The sequence below is a fragment of the Coregonus lavaretus genome (genome assembly GCF_964263955.1).
Source record: "Coregonus lavaretus genome assembly, chromosome: 26".
In the NCBI taxonomy this organism is placed as follows: domain Eukaryota; kingdom Metazoa; phylum Chordata; class Actinopteri; order Salmoniformes; family Salmonidae; genus Coregonus; species Coregonus lavaretus.
Genome location: NC_140013.1, coordinates 43941630 through 43962687, shown reverse-complemented (window position 1 = coordinate 43962687; position 21058 = coordinate 43941630). Strand labels below are relative to the sequence as shown.

The 21058-nt window shown below is 45.0% G+C and overlaps 1 protein-coding gene across 1 annotated transcript in view; it reads right to left on the bottom strand.

Annotated features, from left to right (window-relative positions):
- Positions 1-223: 223 nt before the first annotated feature.
- The window catches only part of trpc6b (transient receptor potential cation channel, subfamily C, member 6b), a gene marked incomplete at both ends in the record, with an annotated part of 49264 nt that continues 28429 nt past the window's right edge, over positions 224-21058 (bottom strand). Inside the window, 4 exons of the mRNA XM_084143272.1 lie at positions 224-375; positions 4398-4473; positions 7477-7680; positions 16203-16398. Of these exons, the coding sequence (XP_083999398.1) occupies positions 224-375; positions 4398-4473; positions 7477-7680; positions 16203-16398 (628 nt within the window). The remainder of the gene's footprint in view (positions 376-4397; positions 4474-7476; positions 7681-16202; positions 16399-21058) is intronic.

The following is a 21058-nucleotide window of genomic DNA, read 5'->3' as shown; positions in this document are numbered from 1 at the left end:
TTAAACATTTTGTCTTGCCCATTGACCCTCTGAATGGCACACATACACAATCCATGTCTCAATTGTCTTGAGGCTTAAAAATCCTTCTTTAACCTGTCTCCTCCCCTTCATCGACACTGATTTGAAGTGGAGTTAACAAGTGACATCAATAAGGGATCATAGCTTTCACCTGGATTCACCTGGTCGGTCTAGGTCATGGAAATAGTTCAAATGTTTTGTACACTCAGTTTATATGGCTGTGGTGCCTGTGTTTGGCAGGTGTCCTCTCTCCCAGTCTCCGGATCAGCTCAGCCAACTCCTCCATATTGTGGTTCCTCTCCTCCAGGAGTTCGTAGCGTAAACTGGAGATGTCATGCTTAATCTCCTTCAGCTCTCCTGGGAGAGACAGAGAGAGGGAAGAGGTCTCAAATGAGGCGTACAGACTGCATTCATCCATTTTTTAGGATATTGAATTTTGTCCCTCAGTCTCTCAGCTGGTATGCACATGACAGATGATCTGCAATGAATGTATAGTATGGACTTATCTGATGGGAGCCCAGATCTAGGGCCCTCTGCGTTATAAAACAGGTCATTTGGTTCCTGGATACTGATTGTCTACATCCAGCATCGTGGCTAAGAACAGTCCTTAGCCGTGCTATATTGGCCCCCTCAGTCGTTATTGCTTAAGTAGCCTAATACACGCACAGTATACAGATTATAGTAAAACAGCTGAATCCATATGTAGCCAGTTCCCCCTGCTGAGCTCCAGGACACTATTTCATTCACTCTGTTGTTTGACCATTTGTTTATGTTTGGCTCTCCTACTTGAGGTGATGTCTATCAGCGCGGTCTCAGAAAATCAGCAGCTGCCCACTCGCCCCACCCTCTGTGCATGAGCTGATCATGCAACCTCTGATTGGCTGAGAACGTCTAGCTGGTTCTGCACTGGCTAGCCAGGCTCAGTGCATGCTCTTTAATAATGTTTACAGACTGCTTTACTCATTTCATATGTACAGTGCATTCAAAAAGTGTTCAGACCCCTTGACTTTTTCCCCATTTTGTTACGTTACAGCCTTATTCTAAAATGTATTTTTTTTTTTTATAATCCTCAACAATCTACACACAATACCCAATAACGAAAAAGCGAAAACAGGTTTATAGAAATGTTTGCAAATATAGATTGAAAATACCTTTTTTCAAATCAAATCAAATGTTATTTGTCACATACACGTGTTTTAGCAGATGTTATAGCGGGTGTAGCGAAATGCTTGTGCTTCTAGCTCCGACAGTGCAGTAATATCTAACAAGTAATATTTAACAATTTCACAACATATACCTAATACACACAAAACTAGTAAGGAATGGAATTTAAGAATATATACATATATGGACAAGCAATGACAGAGCGGCATGGACTAAGATACAGTAGAATATTATAGAATAGAATGCAGTATATACATTATATATATATTATACATATATTTATCACTGTCTCCTGCCAGTGGAGATCAGAGATCACAGTCTATTTACCACTGTACCCTGCCAGATCAGAGATCACAGATTATTTATCACTGTCTCCTGCCAGATCAGATCAGAGATCACAGCTTATTTATCACTGTACCCTGCCAGATCAGAGATCACAGTCTATTTACCACTGTCTCCAGCCAGTGCAGATCAGAGATCACAGTTTACTTAACACTGTTTCCATCCAGTGGAGATCAGAGATCACAGTCTATTTAACACTGTCTCCTGCCAGATCAGAGATCACAGTCTATTTATCACTGTCTCCTGTCAGAACAGAGATCACAGTCTATTTACCACTGTCTCCTGCCAGTGCAGATCAGAGATCACAGTTTATTTAACACTGTTTCCATCCAGTGGAGATCAGAGATCACAGTCTATTTAACACTGTCTCCTGTCAGAACAGAGATCACAGTCTATTTAACACTGTCTCCTGCCAGTGCAGATCAGAGATTACAGTCTAATTATTACTGTCTCCAGCCAGTGCAGATCAGAGATCACAGTTTATTTAACACTGTTTCCATCCATTGGAGATCAGAGATCACAGTCTATTTAACACTGTCTCCTGCCAGTGCAGATCATACTCAACTTTAGCTATTGTAATTACTCTATTTCATTCCTGTTGCCTTTATTCATAGTATTATATAGTTCAGCTTTTGTATGTATTTATTAATGTAGTTATTATTCCTTTCCTTCTGTATTACAGACCCTTCCCGTGATCAGTATTCCTTTCCTTCTGTATTACAGACCCTTCCCGTGATCAGTATTCCTTTCCTTCTGTATTACAGACCCTTCCCGTGATCAGTATTCCTTTCCTTCTGTATTACAGACCCTTCCCGTGATCAGTATTCCTTTCCTTCTGTATTACAGACCCTTCCCGTGATCAGTATTCCTTTCCTTCTGTATTACAGACCCTTCCCGTGATCAGTACTCCTTTCCTTCTGTATTACAGACCCTTCCCGTGATCAGTATTCATTTCCTTCTGTATTACAGACCCTTCCCGTGATCAGTATTCCTTTCCTTCTGTATTACAGACCCTTCCCGTGATCAGTACTCCTTTCCTTCTGTATTACAGACCCTTCCCGTGATCAGTATTCCTTTCCTTCTTTATTACAGACCCTTCCCGTGATCAGTATTCCTTTCCTTCTGTATTACAGACCCTTCCCGTGATCAGTATTCCTTTCCTTCTGTATTACAGACCCTTCCCGTGATCAGTATTCCTTTCCTTCTGTATTACAGACCCTTCCCGTGATCAGTATTCCTTTCCTTCTGTATTACAGACCCTTCCCGTGATCAGTATTCCTTTCCTTCTGTATTACAGACCCTTCCCGTGATCAGTATTCCTTTCCTTCTGTATTACAGACCCTTCCCGTGATCAGTATTCCTTTCCTTCTGTATTACAGACCCTTCCCGTGATCAGTACTCCTTTCCTTCTGTATTACAGACCCTTCCCGTGATCAGTATTCCTTTCCTTCTGTATTACAGACCCTTCCCGTGATCAGTACTCCTTTCCTTCTGTATTACAGACCCTTCCCGTGATCAGTACTCCTTTCCTTCTGTATTACAGACCCTTCCCGTGATCAGTACTCCTTTCCTTCTGTATTACAGACCCTTCCCGTGATCAGTACTCCTTTCCTTCTGTATTACAGACCCTTCCCGTGATCAGTATTCATTTCCTTCTGTATTACAGACCCTTCCCGTGATCAGTATTCCTTTCCTTCTGTATTACAGACCCTTCCCGTGATCAGTACTCCTTTCCTTCTGTATTACAGACCCTTCCCGTGATCAGTATTCCTTTCCTTCTGTATTACAGACCCTTCCCGTGATCAGTATTCCTTTCCTTCTGTATTACAGACCCTTCCCGTGATCAGTATTCCTTTCCTTCTGTATTACAGACCCTTCCCGTGATCAGTATTCCTTTCCTTCCGTATTACAGACCCTTCCCGTGATCAGTATTCCTTTCCTTCCGTATTACATACCCTTCCCGTGATCAGTACTCCTTTCCTTCCGTATTACAGACCCTTCCCGTGATCAGTATTCCTTTCCTTCTGTGTTACAGACCCTTCCCGTGATCAGTATTCCTTTCCTTCTGTATTACAGACCCTTCCCGTGATCAGTACTCCTTTCCTTCTGTATTACAGACCCTTCCCGTGATCAGTATTCCTTTCCTTCTGTATTACAGACCCTTCCCGTGATCAGTACTCCTTTCCTTCTGTATTACAGACCCTTCCCGTGATCAGTATTCCTTTCCTTCTTTATTACAGACCCTTCCCGTGATCAGTATTCCTTTCCTTCTGTATTACAGACCCTTCCCGTGATCAGTATTCCTTTCCTTCTGTATTACAGACCCTTCCCGTGATCAGTATTCCTTTCCTTCTGTATTACAGACCCTTCCCGTGATCAGTATTCCTTTCCTTCTGTATTACAGACCCTTCCCGTGATCAGTATTCCTTTCCTTCTGTATTACAGACCCTTCCCGTGATCAGTATTCCTTTCCTTCTGTATTACAGACCCTTCCCGTGATCAGTACTCCTTTCCTTCTGTATTACAGACCCTTCCCGTGATCAGTATTCCTTTCCTTCTGTATTACAGACCCTTCCCGTGATCAGTACTCCTTTCCTTCTGTATTACAGACCCTTCCCGTGATCAGTATTCCTTTCCTTCTGTGTTACAGACCCTTCCCGTGATCAGTATTCCTTTCCTTCTGTATTACAGACCCTTCCCGTGATCAGTATTCCTTTCCTTCTGTATTACAGACCCTTTCTGTGATCAGTACTCTTTATTAGAAACTAACAGTGTTTGTTAACTCTCTGTGAGATGGCCTCAACTCTCTGACCAGGAAAGGTGTTCGGTGGGTCACAAAACAGTCAAATAGGAGTTTCTCCCTCAAACAATACCTTCATTCACTTCGTCACTGTCTCTGTTGAGCTGTGCTTTTATCACATATCTCTTGATGAGGCGTTTCATTATCTTCTGTGAAGTAGAAAACAGGTGAAAACATGATTATTGTATAAAAATGAGTAAAGTATGCTATACCTTATGGTGATAAAACATATGGAAATACTACTTCTACAGGTCTACTTACCTGGTGCCGACTTGGACAAGGCGGACCTCCAACAGCTGAATCCTTATGATGATCCAACTGGTGTGCAAACAATACTTCATTGATAAAGTGTAAATTGAACAATTTATCACAAAATAAAAAATGAAAGTAAAGCTGCACTTTTCCAACAGGACACTAGAGGGCTCAGTACACAAAACAATGGATGATGATTATATTTAGTCCAGGACAACTACTAATACGCATCTAGGAAACCACCCTATAGAGCCAGTACATACATCTATCATAACATCATTTATAGGCTGGATGATTCTGATAGGGTATCCATGTAGATAACTAACTTCATCATCAGGCTCAATTGCTACCACATACAGACAGAGAGAGAGAGGGGAAGAGAGAGGGGGAGTGATAGGGGGGGAAAGAGAGGGGGAGAGAGAGAGGGGGAGAGAGGGAGAGAGGGAGAGAGAGAGAGAGAGAGAGGGGGGAGAGAGGGGGAGAGAGAGAGAGACAGAGACAGAGAGACAGAGACAGAGAGAGAGAGGGAGAGGGGGAGAGAGAGGGAGGGCTAGGTTATAAGGCATCATCTAACCCAGGGGTGTCAAACGTACGGCCCGCGGGTCGGATCAGGCCCGCAAACGGGTTTAATCCGGCCCGCGAGATGATTTGTATTTATTTTTTTTAACAAAAAAAAAATGTATATATATATATTTTGTAAAGTATAAAAATGCGCTGCAATTTTTCAATAAAATAAACTGCTGTTCCAATTGCGTCCACTGGATGGCGCAATAGCAATTGTGTTAAGCAAGCAAACTGTTTATACCGGGGCAGAGCAAGTAGGTCAAGCACGTGCAGCCAATGAGCTACTTTGTTTTGCCCGCGATATTTATTACGGCTTCTACTTTTAAAATTATGTGCTTTGGCACCCTCATTGCCCCAATATGTCTCTGTCAAAAAAGAGAAAAGTGGACGCAGAGTGCAGAGTGTTCCAAGAAAAATGGTCATCCTATTTAATCACGGAATTGAATGGGAAAGCTGTATGTTTGGTGTGTTCAGAGCATGTTGCAGTGCTGAAAGAATATAACCTTCGTCGCCACTATGTGAGTCTTCATGCCGACAAATATGACAACTTTCAAGGACAGCGGAGATGAGAGAAGTTGAATGAACTGTTGGCGGGTCTGAAGAAACAGCAGTCTGTGTTTACTCACAGCCGAGACATCAGTGACGCTGCAGTGAAAGCTAGCTACCTCATTGCTAATGAAATCGCAGTGGCTTCAAAACCATTTAGTGAGGGTGAATTTGTAAAAACATGCATGATGAAGGCAGCGGAGATTGTGTGCCCTGAAAAGCGGCAGGCTTTTGCAAATATCAGCCTGACAAGAAACACAGTTGCAGACAGGATTTCCGATCTTTTAGTGGATTTGGACAGCCAGTTGAAGCAAAAAGTAAAGTCATTTATTGCGTTTTCGGTTGCAATTGATGAAAGCACGGACATTACAGATGTTGCACAACTGGCCATTTTTTCATCCGCGGAGTTGATGACACATTGACCGTCACCGAGGAGTTCGTGGAGTTGGTGCCGATGACAGATACAACGACAGCAGCTGATATTTTTACCGCACTCGTCGGCGCGCTGGACAGGGTCGGAGTGGACTGGTCCCACGCTGTCAGCCTGGCTACAGATGGTGCGCCCTCAATGATCGGGAAAAAAGCAGGCGTTGTGACAAAGTTCAGAGAGAAAGTGCAATCTGCAAATGGAGGACGTGATTTTTTGACTTTTCACTGTATTTTGCACCAGGAGGCTTTGTGTTGCAAGTCATTAAAGATGGATAACGTCATGAAGGTGGTCATCCAAACTGTTAATTTCATCCGATCCAGAAGCCTGAATCACCGTCAGTTTGACAGCCTTCTCAGAGAGAAAGACCACATCTATGGCCTGCCATACCACACTGAGGTAAGATGGTTAAGCCGAGGTGCTGTGCTGAGGCGTTTCTTTGATTTACGAGAAGAAATTGAACAGTTCATGGAAGAAAAGGGCAAACCAGTGTTAGAATTTCATTCCGCAGAATGGATGCCGGACCTTGCATTTATGGTGGATGTTACAGAGCACCTGAATAACTTGAACAAACAGCTGCAAGGGCGCAACAAAGTTGTCACGCAGTATTATGACAGCATACGTTCTTTCAAGTTGAAGCTGTCATTGTGGGAGACGCAACTTGCCGGTGGTGATGCAGCTCACTTCCCCTGTCTGAAAAATGTGTGCGCGACCCAACATGTGGCAGACATGAAGCGGTTCAAAGATAAAATAACGGGACTGCTACGGGAGTTTGAGCAACGCTTTCAGATTTATGTTTATATGTTTTTATGTTGATGTGCTATTGTTTTTAATTGTTTTTATTTTATTTGTATATTTAACCTATTCTTGACTCTGTGGTTCTTGCACTTGTTTGGGGAACAGGATTTCATTATTTTTATCTACATTTCTGCCTGAGAAATGACACCCTGATATAGTTATGTGATCTTTGAAAGAGTTCTGTTAATCACTGAGGCATTGTGTGTTTGTGTGTTCTTTTTCTTTAGAATTTTCAAATAAACTTGACGTGTTTTATGATTAATAGTGATGTTGTGCTTGTACTATTTTGGACACACTGTCCTCAGGCTCCAGCTTTATGTTGTATGTTGATCGTATTAAAACAAAGAAAACAATCTGAAGTTGTTGTTTTTAAGTTATATATACCATGATTTTTCCGGTCCGGCCCACTTGGGAATAGATTTTCCTCCATGTGGCCCCTGAGCTAAAATGAGTTTGACACCCCTGATCTAACCCATGTATCAATAATGGCCAGACTATCTCCCCACAGTATGGTACTACCTATTTACTGTGTGTGGGAGTGTGTGTGGGAGTGCGCGCGGTTCACCTTATTGAGCTCTGTATCCTCCTTGCGACAGCTCTTGTGTCTGTTGAGAGGCTTCAGGATGAGGTCTCTGAGCCCCAGAACCAGGGCGATGATGGACTTGGGACTGGGAACCAGGTTAAAGGGGACAGGTAATGTCCCCCCCTCCTCAAAGTAGGAGAACCATAGCTTAGCCCGGGCAAACTTCCACTCTACATCAGCGTCATTCTGGGGAGAGGAGAAGAGATGAGAGGGGAGGAGAGGGGAGGAGGGGGAGAGAATGGGAGGGGAGAGGAGGTGGGGAGGAGAAGGGAGAAGGGGAGGAGAGGGGAGGGGAGGGGAGGAGAGGGGAGGAGAGGAGAAGGGAGGAGAGGGGAGGTGGGGAGGAGAAGGGAGGGGAGGGAAGGGAGGGGAGGGAAGGGAGGAGAGGGGAGGAGAGGAGGTGAGGGGAGGGGAGAGAAGGGGAGAGGAGAGGAGGGGAGGGGAGAGAAGGGAGGAGAGGGGAGGGGAGGTGGTGAGAGAAGGGAGGAGAGGGGAGGGGAGGTGGGGAGAGGAGAGGAGGGGAGGGGAGAGAAGGGAGGAGAGGGGAGGGGAGGTGGGGAGAGGAGAGGAGAGGAGGGGAGGGGAGGGGAGGGGAAGAGAGGGGTTAATGCAGAAAACGTACAGTTATGACTATAACTACTGTTCTCTGAAGGAGGGAAACGAGGTACAACACAGCAATGGAGACATGAAATCAGGCACCAGATGGCACCAAGCCACGACCATAGCAGACACCAGATGGCACCACGCCATGACCCCAGGAGGCACCAGATGGCACCATGCCACGACCCCAGCAGGCACCAGATGGCACCACGTCACGACCCCAGCAGGCACCAGATGGCACCACGTCACGACCCCAGCAGGAACCAGATGGCACCACGCCATGACCCCAGCAGGCACTAGATGGCACCACGCCACGACCCCAGCAGACACCAGATGGCACCACGCCACGACCCCAGCAGACACCAGATGGCACCACGCCATGACCCCAGCAGGCACCAGATGGCCCCACGCCACGACCCCAGCAGGAACCAGTTGACACCAAGCCATGACCCCAGCAGACACCAGATGGCACCAAGCCACGACCTCAGCAGACACCAGATGGCACCAAGCCACGACCCCAGCAGACACCAGATGGCACCACGTCACGACCCCAGCAGGCACCAGATGGCACCACGCCATGACCCCAGCAGACACCAGATGGCACCACGTGACGACCCCAGCAGACACCAGATGGCACCACGCCACGACCCCAGCAGACACCAGATGGCACCAAGCCACGACCCCAGCAGACACCAGATGACACCAAGCCACGACCCCAGCAGACACGAGATGGCACCATGCCACGACCCCAGCAGACACCAGATGACACCAAGCCACGACCCCAGCAGACACCAGATGACACCATGCCACGACCCCAGCAGGCACCAGATGACACCATGCCATGACCCCAGCAGACACCAGATGGCACCAAGCCACGACCCCAGCAGACACCAGATGACACCAAGCCACGACCCCAGCAGACACCAGATGGCACCAAGCCACGACCCCAGCAGACACCAGATGGCACCAAGCCACGACCCCAGCAGACACCAGATGACACCAAGCCACGACCCCAGCAGACACCAGATAACACCAAGCCACGACCCCAGCAGACACCAGATGGCACCAAGCCACGACCCCAGCAGACACCAGATGAAATGGCCCACATCAGACTACCCAGAGTTCCAACCTGACAGGAAAACCTGCGGTACCCCAGTATGACCCTCTCCTGCCCCAGTCGAAAGCACACTGTGGGCTACACTAGAAGCAGTGACATCCAAGAGATAAAACCTTACAAAAGTGTGTGGGGATGCCCAACTCACCTAGATGCAACCCTTTAAACAAGGCCCAATAAGACCAGATCTCTGGTGGTGTGTGCACATACAGCGTTAGATAATTCAGTCTGCTGTCATATGCCAGATAAATATCCTCCACAATCCATTGGGAGAAAGCGCTCTACCACGAGCCGGACAGACAAAAAGTTGGTCACACAAACGGACACCCCTGGTCCGCTCAATGTACAGTTGAAGTCGGGAAGTTTACGTACACTTAGGTTGGAGTCATTAAAACTCATTTTTCAACCACTCCACACATTTCTTGTTAACAAACTATAGTTTTGGCAAGTCGGTTAGGACATCTACTTTGTGCATGACACAAGTCATTTTTCCAACAACTGTTTACAGACAGATTATTTCACTTATAATTCACTGTATCACAATTCCAGTGGGTCAGAAGTTTACATACACTAAGTTGACTGTGCCTTTAAACAGCTTGGAAAATTCCAGAAAATGATGTCATGGCTTTAGAAGCTTCTGATAGGCTAATTGACATCATTTGAGTCAATTAGAGGTGTACCTGTGGATGTATTTCAAGGCCTACCTTCAAACTCAGTGCCTCTTTGCTTGACATCATGGGAAAATCTAAAGAAATCAGCAAAGACCTCAGAAAAAAATTGTAGACCTCCACAAGTCTGGTTCATCCTTGGGAGCAAATTCCAAACGCCTGATGGTAACACGTTCATCTGTACAAACAATAGTACGCAAGTATAAACACCATGGGACCACGCAGCCGTCATACCGCTCAGGAAGGAGACGCATTCTGTGTCCTAGAGATGAACATACTTTGGTGCGAAAAGTGCAAATCAATCCCAGAACAACAGCAAAGAAGATTTGTGAAGTTTTGCAACTGCACATGGGGACAACTGCACATGGGGACAAAGATCGTACTTTTTGGAGAAATGTCCTCTGGTCTGATGAAACAAAAATATAACTGTTTGGCCATAATGACCATCGTTATGTTTGGAGGAAAAAGGGGTAGGCTTGCAAGCCGAAGAACACCATCCCAACCGTGAAGCACGGGGGTGGCAGCATCATGCTGTGGGGGTGCTTTGCTGCAGGAGGGACTGGTGCACTTCACAAAATAGATGGCATCATGAGGAAGGAAAATTATGTGGATATATTGAAGCAACATCTCAAGACATCAGTCAGGAAGTTAAAGCTTGGTCGCAAATGGGTCTTCCAAATGGACAATGACCCCAAGCATACTTCCAAAGTTGTGGCAAAATGGCTTAAGGACAACAAAGTCAAGGTATTGGAGTGGCCATCACAAAGCCCTGACCTCAATCCTATAGAACATTTGTGGGCAGAACTGAAAAAGCATGTGCGAGCAAGGAGGCCTACAAACCTGACTCAGTTACACCAGCTCTGTCAGGAGGAATGGGCCAATATTCATCCAACTTATTGTGGGAAGCTTGTGGAAGGCTACCCGAAACGTTTGACCCAAGTAAAGCAATTTAAAGGCAATGCTACCAAATTCTAATTGAGTGTATGTAAACTTCTGACCCACTGGGAATGTGATGAAAGAAATAAAAGCTGAAATAAATCATTCTCTCTACTATTATTCTGACATTTCACATTCTTAAAATAAAGTGGTGATCCTAACTGACCTACAACAGAGAATTTTTACTAGGATTAAATGTCAGGAATTGTGAAAAACTGAGTTTAAATGTAGTTGGCTAAGGTGTACGTAAACTTCCGACTTCAGCTGTACATGGTAAAGCTCGTACTGGACACAGGACATGTAACCTCCGCTGCAAACGGAGGAGGTGAAATGGGAAAAAGCTGAAAAGAGACTGTAGGTGATGACCTTTTCATTACCTTAGGGGCGAAGGTCGCATTAGGACACAACGTCACCTTAGAGTCCCCAAGGGTGAACTTCATACAAGGGGGGGGGGGGGGGGGGGGGGGGATGAATGGATAACGCGTGGAGATCCCCAATGCGTTGAGCCGAGGCCAAAGACACGAGCAGGGCGGAAGGAAGAGGATCTTCAGATCCACAGACTCCATCGGTCCAAAGGGGGCCTCACACAGCACATCCAAAACCAAAGCCAAATCCCAAAGTGGGCTAGGTTTAGAAACCGGCCTGACACATTTTAAACAGGGGATGAGCCCCTGGAGTGGCACCATCAATTCCTTTCTAATGACACGTTGAAATAGCTTCAGAGAATGAACCCCGCTTGAAAAGCCCCTTTAGGAACATTAGAATGTCCACCAGAGAAAAGGAACAATTCCTTTATTTTGGCACCAAAGCTTGTTGCCACGGGTCCCTGCCTAAAAGGCAAATGATCTCTGCGAACCAAGGTCGTTTGGGCCAACGGGGAGCCACAAGGATCAACGACAAGTCCTCCCGACGCACCCTCTCTAGCGTGGGGTGAATCAGGTCCGAGGCCACTGGTGCACGAGAACATCCGTTCCCAACAGAGAACACTTATGGAGAAAAACAGCCCAAAAACGCTCATTTTCTCAAGATCTATGTCGGCCCTGTCGAACATTTCCCATATCTGGGAGACCACCCAGGGGTGCAGCCTCCTCCCCACCTGGATTGCATATCTGCACCGTGTTGAGGCACCCGGGGAGATACGTCACCCGGAGCGAGGGAAATTGGACCAAGCAAAGCCGAAAACCGGCCTCCCTCTGCGGGGACAAGAATGCACGATTCTCGACTGAGTCCCAGAAACGGAGTCAAACAGCTCCAGAGACTGAACATGGGAAACCAGCAGGGAGGAGAAACACCACCCTCCCTCCACTCCGCTACCACTAGCCAATTGTCCAGGTAGTCCAATATCCGCATAGGTGCCAAACCCGCCTCCACAACTTCGGTGAAAGTGCGAGGGAAAGCCTGAAAGGGAGGACCAGAAACTCGTAGGCTACAGACTCGAAACGGAACTTCAGCAACTTCCTGTGAGGGGGATATTTGGCCACATGAAAGTAGGTGAACCAATCGCCCGGGTGCACTGACTGTAACAACCGGCTGTTCGTGAGCATTCGGAATTTGTAGACCCTGAGTTGTTCAGGGCACACAGGTCTAAAATTGGAATCAAAGTCCTGCCCCTTTTGAGAACTAAGAAATACCAGCTGTCCTGGGCCTCTCACATAGGAACCTTCTGGAGAAGGGAAGAAATCTCCCTCATAACAGGCGCTGAGGCCTCGAGAACAGTCGATGTAATGACGCTGTAAAAACATGGGGGATGCTAAATAAATAGTAGCCTGTACCCCAACGTCACTGGTTGCAAAATCCAGGGCGTCAAAACAATAATAATAATAATATGCCACTACGCTGGCGTTACAAGCGCCGTGCTCTACCAGCTGAGCTACAGAGGACCAAAAAACAATGTATCTTAACACTGTGGGAGTTTAAACTGTGTTTATAGTGTTTAAGTGCTCTGGGTTCGGGGGTTTATAACGTTTGCTTGGAGCCCGGTCCACTCTGGGTTCGGGGGATTTGGCTACCAGTGATGTACCCTGATTGGCCGTGCCACTTGAGGGTACTGTTGCCACAGCAGATGAATTCGTGCCTCGGCTTTATCCCCTGTGTGGAAGGCGGGGCTTCCAGTCAGGCACAGTGTTCATTGGCCCTGTCAGGCGTGATTCTAATGTTCTTCAGTAGAGGGCGCTACCGTGAACTCCCCGTAGCGTTGCACTGAGTTGACCGACTGAAAAGGGAACTGAGCACTAAGAAACAATCAATTTTAAATCAACAACAGTCAGTTTTATAACATCGTTCCAAGCTTCTGGCTTTCAGAAAATAACCTTTTCGCCTTTACATCCATAATAATTGTACGGAGGAAGTAAATACTAAAAGCATTGAGTGGGAGAGCCATAACAACCTGATTGAAATGGATGGTGATGACAGCCAAGGCTCTGGTCTAGAGTAGGACACTTTATGGGGAGTAGGGACATGACCAACAGCAGATCCAAACATCCTAATGAGACCCAACGGTGGAGCAGCTGCGGCCTCTAAACTGGATGAGAGAGGATTTGATTTTCTCTTCCAACCCTGTAAGTAGCTGCAATTACCATCGCAGCAGAGAGAAATGCTTTGGAATTCATTTTTACTCAGAACGCTGTATGAAACTAAATCATTCTACAATTACCTTATCTATGGGGCTCAAAGCAATTACCCAGAAAGACTTGGAGTGCATCCCAAACGGCACCCTATTCCCTATATAGTGCACTACTTTTGACCAGAGCCCTATGAACCCTGGTCAAAAGTAGTGGACTATAAAGAGAATAGGGTAGCGTTTGGAACGCTCCGCCTCTTATCAATTAATGAAGGAAGCCAACCCACAGCCTCCAGAGTATCAGACAGCAGATCAGATGGAAGCTGCAGTGTCTGATTGGAGATTCATTAACACAGTCAAGCATAACAATACATCTACAAAATGGTGGCTTCACCATGGAGCCATATTGACTAAAGAAGCATACAGCACTTTGTTACGACTAAAACATGTTAAATAAACCCATCTATTTGTATACCATAATAGTGTTGAATGTAGAGTTGTATGATCTAATAGTAAATATTAGCCTTGTCCGAACCACAATGGCTCATAGGAGCAGGAGCACATCTCCTGTTTCTGTAGTGAGACAGCTTGATGTACCAGTACACCCCCTGGACAGGACACTAGTCTATCTCCTGTTTCTGTAGTGAGGCAGCTTGATGTACAGTACACCCCCTGGACAGGACGGTAGTCTATCTCCTGTTTCTGTAGTGAGACAGCTTGATGTACAGTACACCCCCTGGACAGGACACTTGTCTATCTCCTGTTTCTGTAGTGAGGCAACTTGATGTACAGTACACCCCCTGGACAGGACACTAGTCTATCTCCTGTTTCTGTAGTGAGACAGCTTGATGTACAGTACACCCCCTGCACAGGACACTAGTCTATCTCCTGTTTCTGTAGTGAGGCAGCTTGATGTACAGTACACCCCCTGGACAGGACACTAGTCTATCTCCTGTTTCTGTAGTGAGACAGCTTGATGTACCAGGACACCCCCTGGACAGGACACTAGTCTATCTCCTGTTTCTGTAGTGAGACAGCTTGATGTACAGGACACCCCCTGGACAGGACACTAGTCTATCTCCTGTTTCTGTAGTGAGACAGCTTGATGTACAGTACACCCCCTGGACAGGACACTAGTCTATCTCCTGTTTCTGTAGTGAGACAGCTTGATGTACAGTACACCCCCTGGACAGGACACTAGTCTATCTCGTGTTTCTGTAGTGAGACAGCTTGATGTACCAGTACACCCCCTGGACAGGACACTAGTCTATCTCCTGTTTCTGTAGTGAGACAGCTTGATGTACCAGTACACCCCCTGGACAGGACACTAGTCTATCTCCTGTTTCTGTAGTGAGACAGCATGATGTACAGTACACCCCCTGGACAGGACACTAGTCCATCTCCTGTTTCTGTAGTGAGGCAGCTTGATGTACAGGACACCCCCTGGACAGGACACTAGTCTATCTCCTGTTTCTGTAGTGAGGCAGCTTGATGTACAGGACACCCCCTGGACAGGACACTAGTCAATCTCCTGTTTCTGTAGTGAGACAGCTTGATGTACAGTACACCCCCTGCACAGGACACTAGTCTATCTCCTGTTTCTGTAGTGAGGCAGCTTGATGTACAGTACACCCCCTGGACAGGACACTAGTCTATCTCCTGTTTCTGTAGTGAGACAGCTTGATGTACCAGTACACCACCTGGACAGGACACTAGTCTATCTCCTGTTTCTATAGTGAGGCAGCTTGATGTACAGGACACCCCCTGGACAGGACACTAGTCTATCTCCTGTTTCTGTAGTGAGACAGCTTGATGTACCAGTACACCCCCTGGACAGGACACTAGTCTATCTCCTGTTTCTGTAGTGAGGCAGCTTGATGTACAGTACACCCCCTGGACAGGACACTAGTCTATCTCCTGTTTCTGTAGTGAGACAGCTTGATGTACCAGTACACCACCTGGACAGGACACTAGTCTATCTCCTGTTTCTATAGTGAGGCAGCTTGATGTACAGGACACCCCCTGGACAGGACACTAGTCTATCTCCTGTTTCTGTAGTGAGACAGCTTGATGTACCAGTACACCCCCTGGACAGGACACTAGTCTATCTCCTGTTTCTGTAGTGAGACAGCTTGATGTACAGTACACCCCCTGGACAGGACACTAGTCTATCTCCTGTTTCTGTAGTGAGACAGCTTGATGTACAGTACACCCCCTGGACAGGACACTAGTCTATCTCCTGTTTCTGTAGTGAGGCAGCTTGATGTACAGTACACCCCCTGGACAGGACACTAGTCTATCTCCTGTTTCTGTAGTGAGGCAGCTTGATGTACCAGTACACCCCCTGGACAGGACACTAGTCTATCTCCTGTTTCTGTAGTGAGACAGCTTGATGTACAGTACACCCCCTGGACAGGACACTAGTCTATCTCCTGTTTCTGTAGTGAGGCAGCTTGATGTACAGTACACCCCCTGGACAGGACACTAGTCTATCTCCTGTTTCTGTAGTGAGACAGCTTGATGTACAGTACACCCCCTGGACAGGACACTAGTCTATCTCCTGTTTCTGTAGTGAGACAGCTTGATGTACAGTACACCCCCTTGACAGGACACTAGTCTATCTCCTGTTTCTGTAGTGAGGCAGCTTGATGTACAGGACACCCCCTGGACAGGACACTAGTCTATCGCAGGGCCTTATAGTAAATGGTATACTAACTATACCCCTGCAAATTCCTCATACAAGAGCAGTATAACATGTTAAGAAGTATCAAACCTTATTACCTCTATTTTCCCTATGGGACAGTCAATTATTCATTAATTAATTAGTTACCTCTATTTCCTGGAAGGAGTTGTTGATCATGGCAATGAGCATGTTGAGCAGGACGATCACCATGGTGACGTTATAAACCCCATACAGGATATAGCCTATATTCTCTATGAACTTATGGCCATTGTTGATCTTCACTGACTTGACTTCAGACAGGCCAAATATGGCCCAGAATAACGTCTTGAAGCTTTCCTCAACCCTGGAGGAAGGAGAGCAGAGACCAATGTATTACACCTGGATCACAATGTATTACACCTGGATCACAATGTATTACACCTGGATCACAATGTATTACACCTGGATCACAATGTATTATACCTAGATCACAATGTATTACACCTGGATCACAATGTATTAGACCTGGATCAGAATGTATTAGACCTGGATCAGAATGTATTACACCTGGATCACAATGTATTACACCTGGATCACAATGTATTACACCTGGATCACAATGTATTACACCTGGATCACAATGTATTACACCTGGATCACAATGTATTACACCTGGATCACAATGTATTACACCTGGATCACAATGTATTACACCTGTATCACAATGTATTAGACCTGGATCACAATGTATTAGACCTGGATCACAATGTATTACACCTGGATCACAATGTATTAGACCTGGATCACAATGTATTACACCTGGATCACAATGTATTACACCTGTATCAGAATGTATTACACCTGGATCACAATGTATTACACCTGGATCACAATGTATTACACCTGGATCACAATGTATTAGACCTGGATCACAATGTATTACATCTGTATCAGAATGTATTACACCTGGATCACAATGTATTAGACCTGGATCACAATGTATTACACCTGGATCACAATGTATTACACCTGGATCACAATGTATTACACCTGGATCACAATGTATTACACCTGGATCACAATGTATTACACCTGGATCACAATGTATTACACCTGGATCACAATGTATTACACCTGGATCACAATGTATTACACCTGTATCAGAATGTATTAGACCTGGATCAGAATGTATTACACCTGGATCACAATGTATTAGACCTGGATCACAATGTATTACACCTGGATCACAATGTATTAGACCTGGATCACAATGTATTACACCTGTATCATAATGTATTACACCTGGATCACAATGTATTACACCTGGATCACAATGTATTACACCTGGATCACAATGTATTACACCTGGATCACAATGTATTACACCTGGATCACAATGTATTAGACCTGGATCACAATGTATTACACCTGGATCACAATGTATTAGACCTGGATCACAATGTATTACACCTGGATCACAATGTATTAGACCTGGATCACAATGTATTAGACCTGGATCACAATGTATTAGACCTGGATCACAATGTATTACACCTGGATCACAATGTATTACACCTCGATCACAATGTATTACACCTGGATCACAATGTATTACACCTGGATCACAATGTATTACACCTGGATCACAATGTATTAGACCTGGATCACAATGTATTACACCTGGATCACAATGTATTACACCTGGATCACAATGTATTACACCTGGATCACAATGTATTACACCTGGATCACAATGTATTACACCTGTATCAGAATGTATTAGACCTGGATCAGAATGTATTACACCTGGATCACAATGTATTAGACCTGGATCACAATGTATTACACCTGGATCACAATGTATTAGACCTGGATCACAATGTATTACACCTGTATCATAATGTATTACACCTGGATCACAATGTATTACACCTGGATCACAATGTATTACACCTGGATCACAATGTATTACACCTGGATCACAATGTATTACACCTGGATCACAATGTATTAGACCTGGATCACAATGTATTACACCTGGATCACAATGTATTAGACCTGGATCACAATGTATTACACCTGGATCACAATGTATTAGACCTGGATCACAATGTATTAGACCTGGATCACAATGTATTAGACCTGGATCACAATGTATTACACCTGGATCACAATGTATTACACCTCGATCACAATGTATTACACCTGGATCACAATGTATTACACCTGGATCACAATGTATTACACCTGGATCACAATGTATTAGACCTGGATCACAATGTATTACACCTGGATCACAATGTATTACACCTGGACGCTTAAGTGAAGTGCTAACAAAATATATTATTCTGTATCAAACAAAGCTGAATACTTCCAGACTTGGAATCCATCTGTACACAAATATACAGTATATATTGATTAGATAAGTATTCAACCCCCTGAGTCAATACATGTTAGAATCACCTTTTACAGCTGGGAGTCTTTATGGGTAAGTCTCTAAGAGCTTTCCACACCTGGATTGTGCAACATTTGCCCATTATTCTTTTCAAAATTCTTCAAGCTCTGTCAAATTGGTTGTTGATCATTGCTAGACAACCATTTTCAGGTCTTGCCATAGATTTTCAAGTAAATTCAAGTCAAAACTGTAACTCGGCCACTCAGGAACATTCACTGTCTTCTTGGTAAGCAGTGTAGTTTTGGCCTTGTGTCTTAGGTTACTGTCCTGCTGAAAGGTGAATTCATCTCCCAGTGTCTGGTGGAAAGCAGACTGAACCAGGTTTCTCTCTAGGATGTTTCCTGTCCTTAGCTACATTACATACATTTTTTTTATCCTGAAAACCTCCCTAGTCCTTAATGATTACAAGCATATCCATAACATGATGCAGCCACCACTATAGTTGAAAATATGGAGAGCGGTACTCAGTAATGTGTTGTATTGGATTTGCCCCAAACAGAACACTTTGTATTTAGTTAATTATTTTGCCACATTTTTTGCAGTATTACTTTAGTGCCTTGTTGCAAACAGGATGCATGTTTTGGAATATTTTATTCTGTACAGGCTTCCTTCTTTTCACTCTGTCAATTAAGTTAGTATTGTAGAGTAACTACAGATAATTGTATGTGTGGGGTACAGAGATGAGGTGGTCATTCAAAAATCAGGTTATACACTATTATTGCACACAGAGTGAGTCCATGCAACTTATTATGTGACTTGTTAAGCACATTTTTACTCCTGAACTTCTTTAGGCTTGCCATAACAAAGGGGTCGAATACTTATTGACTCAAGGCATTTCAGCTTTTCATTTTTAATGAATACTTTTAGATTTTTGAAAACATAATTCCACTTTGACATTATGGGGTATTGTGTGTAGGCCAGTGACAAAATATCTAAATTTAATCCATATTAAATTCAGGCTGTAACAACAAAATGTGGAAAAATGCAAGGGGTGTGAATACTTTCTGAAGGCACTGTACAGTATGGATCCCATTTCAGTACCTTCGGAAAGTATTCTGTATTTACGTTATAGCCTTAATCTAAAATTGATTAAATACAAAAAAATCCTCAGCAATCTACACACAATACCCCATAATGACAAAGTGAAAACAGGTAACCTTATTTACATAAGTATTCAGACACTTTGCTATGAGACTTGAAATTGAGCTCAGGTGTATCCTGTTTCCATTGATCATCCTTGAGATGTTTCTAGAACTTGATTGGAGTCCACCTGTGGTAGATTAAATTGATTGGACATCATTTGGAAAGGCACACACCTGCCTATATAAGGTCCCACAGTTGACAGTGCATGTCAGAGCAAAAACCAAGCCATGAGGTCGAAGGAATTGTCCGTAGAGCTCAGAGACAGGATTGTGTCGAGGCACAGACCTGGGGAAAGTTACCAAAAAAATGATGCAGCATTGAAGGTCCCCAAGAACACAGTGGCCTCCATCATTCTTAAATGGAAGAAGTTTGGAACCACCAAGACTCTTCCTGGAGCTGGCCACCCGGCCAAACTGAGCAATCGGGGGAGAAGGGCCTTGGTTAGGGAGGTGACCAAGAACCCGATGGTCACTCTGACAGAGCTCCAGAGTTCCTCTGTGGAGATGGGAGAACCTTCCAGAAGGACAACCATCTCTGCAGCACTCCACCAATCAGGCCTTTATGGTAGAGTGGCCAGACGGAAGTCACTCCTCAATAAAAGGCACATGACAGTCCGCTTGGAGTTTGCCAAAAGGCACCTAAAGACTCTCAGACCATGAGAAACAAGATTATCTGGTCTGATGAAACCAAGATTGAACTCTTTGGCCTGAATGCCAAGTGTCACGTCTGGAGGAAACCTGGCACCATCCCTACGGTGAAGCATGGTGGTGGCAGCATCATGCTGTGGGGATGTTTTTCAGCCGCAGGGACTGGGAGACTAGTCAGGATCTAGGTAAAGATGAACGGGGCAATGTACAGAGAGATCCTTGATGAAAACCCGCTCCAGAGCACTCAGGACCTCAGACTGGGGCGAAGGTTCACCTTCCATCAGGAGAACGACTCTAAGCACACAACCAAGACAATGCAGGAGTGGCTTCGGGACAAGTCTCTGAATGTCCTTGAGTGGCCCAGCCAGAGCCCGGACTTAAACCCGATCGAACATCTCTGGAGACACCTGAAAATAGCTGTGCAGCGACGCTCCCCATCCAACCTGACAGAGCTTGAGAGGATCTGCAGAGAAGAATGGGAGAAACTCCCCAAATACAGGTGTGCCAAGCTTGTAGCGTCATACCCGAGAAGACTCTAGACTGTAGTCGCTGCCAAAGGTGTTTCAACAAAGTACTGAGTAAAGGGTCTGAATACTTATGTAAATGTAATACTTGAGGGTTTTTTAAATGATTAATTAGCTAAATCTTCTAAAACATTGTCATTATGGGGTATTGTGTGTAGATTGATGAACAATTTTATCAATTTTAGAATAAAGCTGTAACATAACAAAATGTGGAAAAGGTCAAGGGGTCTGAATACTTTCCGAAGGCAATGTATG